Genomic DNA, 11465 nt, shown 5'->3' on the forward strand with positions numbered 1-11465 from the left:
TTACAGAGTAGCCGACCAAGCTCAGGACAACGGCAGGCACATCCAATCTTCATATGATAGAGAAAGCAAAACAATAAGTTTGAATTGGAATGAGCCCGAGGCCGTGGATTTAGATGAATTGATGGCACCAGTCTTGTCTTGTACTCGCAGATGGGTAGATGTTCAGCATCAGAAGTTGAGAGAACAAGGCATAGCCATGTCTTTTACTTTGGAAGAAAAGCCAGCCGAAGGTGGAGCCAGTGTTAGTGAAGGCAATCCTAATCCTAGGAATTCAGGTGAAGGTAACCTTCGATGTGCCAGTGAGGGCAATCTCCATTCGAGAGGTTCGAAGAGAAAGGAAAGATCAGAGAAGAAAGAGCCTTCCAAGAAAAAGCAAGGTGCTAACAAAAATCAAACACCAGGTACTTCTTCCAGGCCAGAGGATAGAACAGTTCGAGTGGAAGAATCCATGGAATCGATGGTACAGAATGACAGACAGGAAGAAGAACAGGCACAGCATGTTTCATCCGATGGATCTCTCCAAGACTATGATTTAGATAATGATAATGAAGTAACATCTCCTCCCAGACAAGAAGAAATGGTACATAAAGAAATTCAAGTTCAAGAGACAAGATCAAATATCCCAGATTGGTTGAAGGAAAGGTTGACTAAGGTGATCGTAATTGAGGACGAGGACAGTGCAATTGATTTAGAGAGCCTTGTTGGACGTTCACATATGACAACAGAGAAGAAGAAGGCTACAAAGATGTCCAAGATGATTCGAGATGAGACTGGATCTAGAAAACTGCAGATAGCTACACCGGCAGCAGACAAATATGAGGGTGAGATCCTAGCAGAGGACTATCATATACAAACTATTGAGTTAGGACCATCCACAGCAGAGCAGACTTTAGATGATGCCACCGACACATTTGAGGCATTGAAGGACAAGTTTAGAGAAGAAGTAGAAAAGAATAGAAAGCTTGAGAGAGAGGTCGGTGCATGGAGGACTTATTTCAGTCACATCAATGAACCTTTGGGACGTCAGGATCCAGTTAGATCACCATTGCAGGCATTGCCCCTTCAATCAATCAATGAAGCAGAAAGATTCAGGAATATGGTCCAGCGTACATGTAGTTGGATGGATAGATCTCATACGGTGGCCATAGAGTTTGTTACAAGGATGTCGAAGATCACCCATCAGGCTATCCAAGTTCTTGAGATTATTCACAGATTGATGGCAACAGTAGCTGCATTTGCCCATACCAAGGACATTGTCATCCCTGTCTTGAAAGTTATAAGACACACATCCAGAAGAATTTTAGCACAAGAGAGGATCTTAGAAGGTGATTCTCACAGTTTGTTTCAGTGGTCAACCTTACTCCATATAAAGAGTGTTCTCTTTGAGGACATCAGTGTTAGATGTGGTCAAGTTGAGGAGGTGATCAATCCGATCCAGGACAGAGTATTTGAGGTACTTCGTACCATTCTTGGCAGAAGGATCGAGGTCGAGACAGATGTGGATATCCAGGAATTTGAGGATAGAATCAAGATCATCTTTCGCAAGGACGCAGATGTTACAGATGAGCAGTATGATCAGATGTATGCCACCATGCTCCTGATTGATAGAACGAAGGAACTTGAACCTACGTGGGACACAGCTCTTCTAGATGCATTTGATCAGGTTATCCACTTAGAAGAGAGTATCAAGAATCTTCCCGAGATTCCAAGCGCAGAAATCGAAGAAATCGTGACAAAATTCATTGCATATGCTAAGAAAGAGAATTGGAAAGGGAATAAGATTCTAGATGAAAGGTTGTTACAGATGACATGACATCTTATTTCTCATTGGTTGATACCTCCTAGATTTTTGTGCCAAATTTAATATTTGGCTATGTATTTAATATTGTTCAGTAAAAAGGAGGTCATTTGTAACAAACCCTAATTAGGGTTTAGGTGTCATGATCTTGTCCATTGATTTACTTTCAATCTGGACCTTTCATTGTAACTGGGGATGCTATTTATCCCCCCATTTTTCATTTCATTAAAAAGGAGTTAATACTCGAATAGAGTTAAGAGTGAAATAGAGAGATTAGAGTTGTAAGCAATTTTTATTTTGTAGCAAGATTGAGTCTTGAAGAGAGAAATTCAAGCAATTGTTGTATATGATGACTTGGAAATCAATAAAATATTGAAGTTATCGTGTTTTGTTGCAAATTTCATAAGTTATCTTCATGGTTGTTGGATGTACTTGAATCACGCTCAATCAAAGTAGTTTGTTAATTTGAAAGACTAAGTGTGAGATTTGATATTTGGTAGGATTCGCAATCCAAACCACTAGCTTCCTGCTGATTGTAGGAACGCCTTGCGTGGTCGACTGGAAAACATTTTGAGTCCTTAATCTTCAAGCATTTTCGCATCTAGGATATGTACCTTCGTAGTAGTGTCCTTGGTCTTTGATGCATTGAATACCATTATTACCCTAGAAGATCGCACTAATTTCAATTGAGTTGTTATCTTATGGCAAAATTGAAGTTGGTTGAGTCTTGCCAAATCTCATTCATGCTAAGTCATTCATAGGGTTAGGCTAGATTAGACTTTCTTAAACCCTGTCCTTTTTCCATTTTTTTTGAAAATTCCTTTTAGTCTAGTAAAATCTTCGAGCTTTTGAATACGTAAGACGCCTTGGAGGAAACAGCAAATCACATCATACCACTAAAAAGCTTGTCCACACGTGGAGACCCCACTAAAAGAACCTTGGAGTCCATCTAACTGATCCTTTTTGCAGATCTTCAGCAGTTAGAGACTATTTTCTCAAGAGAGGATAAGATGCCTGTCGGTATTTTATTCTGTGTATGATTGTGTACAAAATACACGTCAACAGGACCCAACATCTCTAGTGGGCTGGCCTCACAACTCATTGTCTGACCCACTAGAGGAATAAACTTTCATTGGCCACCTTACAAGCCAAAAAGGGCTTCAAAAGGATTGAAGTTCTATTAAATTTGCTGACATACCTTTATTCCCTCTACTGCCGTATGACTTTTTCGTAGAAGACTTCTGTTTGCTGCTATCCTTCATTTCATGTGTGGCTGTACAGCCAAACTCAACACAAGCCAATCACTTCAATTCTAATATGTGTAATTTCACTCAATATAATATTCTGAATATATATAGTTTGTTGTTGCATCAATATTTAATTTTGGATCTTCTAAAAATATATGTTTAAGAGAATTTCCAGCTATTCTTTGTATCAATATTATCAGTCTCAAGATAGCTTTAATTCAGGAATATCATATGAAGTCTTAATGTTCAGCTGCTGTTGTGAGTTTTTTTTATGTCATAAATATTTAAATATTTCATACTATCAGAAAACGCAAAAAAATTGGCATATTGTATGAAAATATCAGAAAGAGGTCATTGCAACACAACATGGAGAACTTGCATTCAAAAGTCATGCTTCCAGATTGGCAAAGTTTTTGGTTTGTTAATGCCTTATAAGCCATACTCAACACTATTTTTTTTGTTTTCGGGTAATTAGAGATTATGTATTGTAATATTATTTAGATACTTTCTTTTTATTTGTATTTTTCACTAGTTAGAATATTTAATACTCAAGCCATCCTATAATTGCTATTTTCGACAAGTAATAATTTTGTCAGTGATCTTTCACAGTTTCACTCATGCCCTTTTGTCATTAATGATTGTTATTCCTCACTGTATATTGTCTTTGATTTGCCCCAATGCACTAGAAAAGTGCCTCATACAAGGAAAAGCAAGCCTGTGCAATCCTTCGTTCCTAATGTGCTTCAGACTTCCGTTCAATGACTGAGTAGTCCATCTCTTATGTTTTTGGAACCCATTCTTTTTATGAAATGGATTCCTGAAAAAACCTCAATTGTTAACAGCTAATTTCTGCAAGTTCAATTTTCTAAGTTATTACAATCTGTTCCTTTTACTAACACACTCACTGGAAGGCCCTGGATACTGTTAATTGCTCATAACATTCAAGTTCTGTTCATTGTTGAATGTTGGGAACTCTCTACGGGTTCTAACACAAAGGTTTGTCACGTTGTACCTTCACAGCAAATTGCATAGACCTACAGTTTCTGGCTTATTTGATTTATCTTAAAAATGCAGTTCCCTTTTGTGGTCAAGTAATTGTCCTATCATGCAACTAATCTCTCTGTTTTTCAGCGATGACCTTAAAACCAGATCATAGAGAGGAGACTATCCAATTTCTTGGCTCTCTGATGTGACCGTGATGTTGCTACCTAGTTTGATTTGGTTTAAATATTTGTTTTCTTTCCTGGTGCACAAAATATCATGTTCTATTCTACAGAGATAGCCTTAAATCAGATGGAATTGGAAAAATGGCATGTGTTGTTCCTATTCCTTTGTTCTCTGTTGAGAATTGGGAGTGCATGATTAATGTTTTAATTTTTCTTTGCCCTTTGTACTGGCATTTCAGAAGGAAGGCAATTTTCTTGCAAAAGATGTCCGCACAGGTGGTGACAATTGAGCATTATAATTGGGTGATTATATAATTTATGTTTTCTTTATCATTTGTACAGATGTTTCACAAAGAAGGCAGTTTTCTTGCAAGAGATGAACTCAAAGGTGGTCCCAGCTGGGCATTAGAACTGGATGGTCAAATGATCAGGTGCCCTGTCATTGTGGAGAATTTGGATCAGCCTCAACAAATGCTTGTAGAGGTCATATAACTGCTTACAGTTTTATTAACCAGCTGTCTACGGGTTTGGAATGTTATTCAATATTGATATTGACTATACAATGATGATTTTCAGATGTTGTGCGAGGAACAGGGACTTTTTCTTGAAATAGCAGATACTCTTCGAGGCTTGGGGCTTATAATCTTGAACAGTTTCATGGAATCCCGTCATTTAAAGATGTGGGCTCATTTTGTGGTTGAGGTAAAATCGCACTAGATGAGGCCTCTTTTTGTGAATGACATTAGCCTTTTCAAGTTGTAGTCATTGTTCTCAGAGTTGTATTTCTTGCACATCTTTTCTTTCCTGCTATAGTTATTTATAAATGAATTGTCCCCTTTTATATTAATGCTTGTAAGAAAAATATGTTTTTGATGAGTTCGCTCACAGAATTCATCTGAGGAAGTAAATAAATGCCCATATTTTGAAAGTAATATTACATTGCACTTGATCTTACAATGCTTAATTTTGGTTTGATGCAGACAAATAGGAATGCACAACTACATAGGATGGAAGTTTTGTGGTCACTCATGCACCTTTTGCAGCCACATGCCATAAATTACTCAAATGGAACTTGTCAACCTGTTCAGATTGAACCCCGGCAGTACTCAAGTGCCCATACCATACCATAATTTGCCTTTTCATAGAGTAGAAGGTTTGCAGGAGTCACTTTGTTTATAAACAGGCAGCTTTTTCCTTATAAGTGTGATTTTCTCATCCCAACGTTCTCAATGTTTCTAACATGTATTTGCAAGGAGCTAGCAGCATGACAACTTTCATTTCACACTTTGACAGATAACTTTGGAAGAGCAAAAGCAAACATTCATTTTCCTTATGATGATGCCAGTTATTCATTTTCCTTTGAAGATATAGATGCATTCTGTCAAAAGCAAAGACCAAGTCCTATTGTCGTAGGTTGTGTTGTGCCTTATTCATTTTCTGGCAGGAAAAAGTGACAAAGCTTTGCATCTACACTCTTTTAAACTTTCTCCCCCAATAGTGAGGAAGAGCAAAACATCAAGATTATCTCACCATCCAGTTCTTATGCTAACCTAAAGATTTTGTAAATAACACTGCCTTGTGATTGCATATTTGGAAAAACTGGGGCAGTAAGGGTTGTTTTTATATTATATGTGATCAAGTAGGTTCCACTTGTTACTGCTTTAGGAAGTAAAAGTGGTCATCATTTGGTCCAAGATAGGTTTTTTCTTCTTGTTGTTGGAATAGAATTTAGTAATTTACTTATTTACAGGAAAAGATCATAAAGAGCAAAGAGATGTCTGGGGGAGAATGTTGCTAAACATAATCCCACTGATGAAACAGTTAGAATATCATTGATTATATGGATGGATTGACTACATAAGCAGAATGCAATAACAGTTAACATCAAACACAAGATCAACATGGATTATACATATAAGTTGGACACTGAACATGAATATATCAAGAATCATCAAAGAGACCTTCAAGTATTCATGATAGAAGACAAAGATTTACTGACACAATTCTCAAGAGAAGATGTAGATGCAAACCATTCCACTTCAAAGAAACAAAACATCGACTAAATCAATGAATGAAAAATTTCATGCATCATCTCAATCCTTCATTGTACTACTTGCACCATTCTTAAAATTTCAATGTCGTGTGTAAATATGACAAAAACATATAGGTAATAGTATCAATGGCATAAATAGCAGCCGAAGTGGCACTGCTTCTACTATCTGGCTCCACTGAAAGAAACAAAACTTTTGGGTAAACCATTAAAAATTCATATCTGGTATAACATGAACCTTTTATTGCAATATTGCTGTAATTCTTCAAGATTAAATGTAATTGGGCAGTTCTGTCAAATTGAATGAGCTCATATGTTAAACCGTAACAGTATGGGCTTCCCCATCAAAATCTCGGGAGACCTGATAAAATATTGAAATTGGAAAAGGTACCACGCCCACATTGCCAAGTGTGGCATACCCCCAGGAACAAGATTGAATGTCAGTTTTGGGTGAATCTCATGGAAGCGATTCCCCTTTTCCATGGCAACAAAGATAAAGGTTACATCTTAAGGGCATTGTACCCAATCAAAAAGAAAAAGCAGATATATGAAACATGCAGAAAAGAAAAAATGTTAACTAGCATTGGACAGGTTGCTCCAAAAGCCTTGCACAAGAATTAGTGATACCGGTGGGTGAATCAATTTCAAGATTTTTTACAACTCTACTAAACATGAACGTAGAGTTGTAAAGCAAGGAAGACTAGAAAATAACTGGTTTCCATGGTCCATCAAAAAAAGCAGAATTTTCTGGAGGCCCTGTTGTAACAGTAAAACCATTTTTTGATATTTTGGGTCTGAACATGCAATCCATCATCAAGTGCAAAGCGATAGCGATGCAAAAAGGAAACAAAATGAGGTCTCCTTATACAAATAACCTGAAGATTGATTGTCACCTAAACTATTTTAAGCGAAAAGGTTGTCTTAAGGGTATCTCAGTTGTACAAAGTTACAAACATGTGAACAAATCTGCATGCACCAACGATTTGTTAATGATACTCTTCTTTCAGCCCTGGCCATGCATGAAGTTCATGAGGTTAGAGATTGACATCATCACTATAAAACTAGCCTCCTAACAAGAGGTGCAATGATAAATATAAGATCTTTAATACTAAAGTCCAACCTATTGAACAAAGCTTTATGGGTAAAATTTCTTCTTCCAGGGATTTACTTGGAACTAACCTTATTCATAGGGCGAAACAAAAAAAAATTGTGGAATCATCTCATGAACAAGATCTGCAACACAATTGTGGATGGAAGGGAAGATAGTTGTCTGCAGCAAGAAGGCTCACTCTTCCCAAATCTATTATCCAAACAATCTCAAATCATTAGGATTCTCTTATGTAGGGCCCAAAAATGATTGTCAACTAGATAATAGTATCATGCCAATGTTGTGTTGGCAAGGAACTTTGGAGAAGTGAAAATTTCCCCTTTTGGTATGGGAATGAGTTAGTAAACCACTTTGGCAAGGAGGAAGTGGTGAGAAACTTGAGCTTGTCAAATATCACCCTCTTAGGCAAAACTTTTGTGGGGAACATGCAAAGAATATGGGAAAGATTGAAGTACATTGCTTTAGGATAGATACTTGGTTGGGACCTATAAATTTTCATTTTCCAACAACCCATAAACTCCCTAGAAAGATCAAATGATCTATGCAAAAAATTGGCTACTTGGAATAGCATTAAAGAAGCTAGGAACGCCATTCTAAATCATTGTTTTGGAGTGTTTGAAATGGGAACAAGGTTGACTTTTGGAAGCATGCTTGGATCAAGACTACTCCCTTGCTCTTTGTTGGTAGCCCTATGAACCATTGTGTTTGGTCAAGTTTGTAGCTAGTAAACATGTCATTCTTGCCATGTTATTGATGATAACCTATTTTCTTCTTCCTACTAAATCGCAAGCATATTAGGCCATGTGCCATGCTTTCAATCAATAATGTTTGGTTGTTGCTCAAGGTTGAGTTATGCTGAATAAAGATGATAAAGTTCCTAATTGTTTGATAGCTCTAGCATAGAAAGAACAATGAAATGTCAAAGAGAACTACAATACACCATCTAAATGGCATTGTCAACCCAATATTAGTACAAGGGAAAGGAAGATAGGTGAAAAGAGAAGTGACTTTTCCAAAGGCTGATCCATTATAGAGTCTTGACTCAATGAATCCAAAGGTGGCAAGACCCTAAAAAAAATGCACCAATGTCATGAGAAGTGGCAAATACATTAGAAAACTCTGCCAAGAAGGAAATATTGCTCAAGTGATAAGATAAATGTTATTTCAAGGTGAATAAACCAATTAAAATTGCCACCCAAAGTGGTGAAGCGATTAGTGATCAGTGCCCAAGGAAGAGATAGAAAGGTCAAAGCAATTGAGGTGCACATTTGGATGGCAATTGCCATGAAAAATCTTGCCTAAAGATTTCCATGAAAATTCTTGAAGATTGCCATGAAAAATTTTGCCTAAAGAAATGGCAAGTCTATTAGTGATCCATGCCCAACATGATAAGACTTGAAGTTAATAAAAAGTGGCAAAACCTCAATCATTCTCTGCCCCAAAAATGGTTATGAAATAGATGGCAGAACCTTAAGTGTGTCTAAAGCAATCAACAAATAAGGTATACTTTAAGTGATTTCCACCAGCATAAAAAAGGAGACAAAATTTAGAAATTAGGCATAGGTTTAAGGTGGCATAATTCTCTTAAAAGTGCATCAAGACATAATCTAAAATGGCAACGAGATTATAAAAGTGTCAAAAACTTAGAAATTGGGCATAGGTTTAGGGTGGCATAATTCTCTTAAAAGTGTATCAAGACATAATCTAAAATGGTAATGAGACTATGAAATAGTGCCAAAGTAAGTTGTAATGTTATGAGTGAAAAAGGGCATTTTGTTTCATGGCTTTACCAACAAAAAGTTTCACTAGGAAAATTCAAAAGTGGCAAAGGAACAAATGAAATGTGCTTGGCATAATGGAGGGAAAAGATTATTTGTATAGCACATAAATCTTGTTAGGAGATATTAATCATACATGCCCCATGTTTAGGTTAATTAGGAGTTTGTTCATTCTCATGAGTATTTTTTTATGGGTTGTTAGAAATTCTTTATCTCGTGAGTATTTTTTTCTTCTTATTTTGTAACTTGAAAAGTAAATTGAATTGAATAACTTTTAAAAACTTACACAATCAAATCCAGAAAATATCAGCTAGCAATAGAATAACTTTGTCAAACTTTGAATTAAAGTTTGTTGTTCATTAAGTATTGAATTTGTATACAAATTTATTTTCCCATGATTGTTTGATGTTCATATGTTCAACCACTTCCTATTGGTTTAGATATGTTGGGCTCTGTTTTATCTAGTAGTAAGAATTTAGTAGTTTTCCCATCAACTATTTGTTAACAATTGAATATCAATCTCTACTTTAGCTAGTGAGAAGTAGAAGTAGAGTTTATCATTTGTGCTTGATAGTTTACCTCATTTAAATCTAAAGTCTTGTTCTAAGTCTTGAGTATTGGCAATCTAATGCTTGTGTCTAGGGTAAAAATATACTTAGATTTTCACATTTAATTCAAATCCACTTTAAAATCATATGGCGTGCATACTTGTGAATTTTATTTATGGTTTTAGGCTTTAGGTATTAGGGAGTATCCCATTATACTGGAAATAGATAAATTAAAATGCTAACACTCTTGATCCAATATTGGATAGGATTAAAAATATTTCTTGTGTTACTTGGCATGGTATAGTTAAGAATCTTTGGGTCAAGGCTAAGGCGTTTCATTGATTGTTAGGATATAGGAGGATTTTTTGCTTCTTCTAGGTGTGAAAGAGGGCCAAAATTCAAAAGAACAAAATCTTCACTAATTTAAGGATTAATTGGAATGCCAAACTCGAAATTATTTGTCAACCTCATAGAAGAGTGGGTGATTAACCTTCAATGAATGTGTATAGATTCTACTAATTTTAGTCCCAATAATCACCTAAATGATATGTACAAGAGGATTTGTCTCACTAAATTTTGGCCAAAATCTAAGTTTTTCGTTTGCCTTGTGACTCATGATAAAATCTGTATAGGTAAGCATATCAATAAAAAATGATTCCTAGTCCTCGACAATATGTTAGAGATTATCAATGTATGCTTCTGGATTTGATTGTGTGAGCGTTTTTGCATCAACGTTTCGGATCACACTTTGTGATCCATCATTAAGATGAAAGAGAGCATCAAATCACACTATCAATGAAGCGTGCATTGATAGTCGAATGGATTGTGGAAATCTACTGATGTTAATGTGTTAGAGAGTCATGTTGTTCATATTTTTGTATTCACAAAAATAGACAACCCCTCAAAAAAATTTGTTTAAAAATCAAAATTTTACTTTAAGGCACGCTTTTCGAGGTAAAAAAATTTCTTTGCCCTTGGACTGGCTTAATCCTTAGTCCATCCTCAATCCACGTTTCAAATTTCATCGCATTTTGAGTTTGTTTGCTATGTTTTTCCTTCAATTTCAGGTTTTTCCTTCCTGACTGTAGGTGGGAAATTTTCCTTGGATTGCAAATTTTATTCTTCTCTTGTTTTGGTGTTGTAGGGAAATTTTAAGTCAATTACAAGTGCACTTTATGTAATTTTTAAACTTGTAACTTACTTTTTATTTCCCCCTTGTTGCTTTATGTCTTTTAAGTCATTGTAGGAACCTTTTGGACATATTACAAGTTAATTTAAAATTATAAGTTAAAAAGAACTTGTAATTCTTTTTAAAAGTTCCTACTTAAGTGATTTTAACATGTAATACGGATTTTATTTCTTTATTACAAATTTTAAAGTTACTTTTTAGTTGTAATAGGTATTTTATTTTCCTATTACATGTTTTATTGTTTTTCTAGTCACTTGTAAAAAGAATTTTATTTCCTTATTACAAGTTCTTTTTTTTTTCATTAAAACTTCTAAAGGGGATTTTATTTCCCTCTTACAAGTTATTTTGACATGTTCTTTTCTCTCAAAAACCCGATTTGCCTAAGAAATGAAAAGTAAAACAAATTAAAACTTGTAAAAGGGTTTCTAAAACCCAATTACATGTATTTGCAAGGCATTCTAAACTTGTTGCTTCCTACCAAGAACCTGGCTCACTTTCCTCTCCTTAGAGTTTGATTTTGCCACAATTTCTAACCGATTTTGGTGGAGGAATCCATGGGATAAGGACGCATTTTGGATTCG

The 11465-nt window shown here is 35.6% G+C and overlaps 1 protein-coding gene across 7 annotated transcripts in view; it reads left to right on the plus strand.

Moving 5' to 3' along the window:
- Positions 1 to 5862, plus strand: part of LOC131079056 (uncharacterized) — a 261018-nt gene extending 255156 nt beyond the window's left edge. For 4 of the 7 annotated variants that reach the window (XM_058016941.2, XM_058016942.2, XM_058016938.2 and 1 more), the window contains 3 exons: positions 4554 to 4694; positions 4788 to 4913; positions 5192 to 5862. In XM_058016941.2, coding sequence (XP_057872924.2) covers positions 4554 to 4694; positions 4788 to 4913; positions 5192 to 5341 — 417 coding nt within the window. In that variant the 3' untranslated portion in view covers positions 5342 to 5862. Of the gene's footprint in view, positions 1 to 4553; positions 4695 to 4787; positions 4914 to 5191 lie in introns of those variants that run through there. The other 3 variants (XR_009113902.2, XM_058016939.2, XR_009113903.2) reach the window with 3 other exon arrangements.
- Positions 5863 to 11465: the final 5603 nt, after the last annotated feature.

Source organism: Cryptomeria japonica, chromosome 4 (assembly GCF_030272615.1).
Source record: "Cryptomeria japonica chromosome 4, Sugi_1.0, whole genome shotgun sequence".
Classification (NCBI taxonomy): domain Eukaryota; kingdom Viridiplantae; phylum Streptophyta; class Pinopsida; order Cupressales; family Cupressaceae; genus Cryptomeria; species Cryptomeria japonica.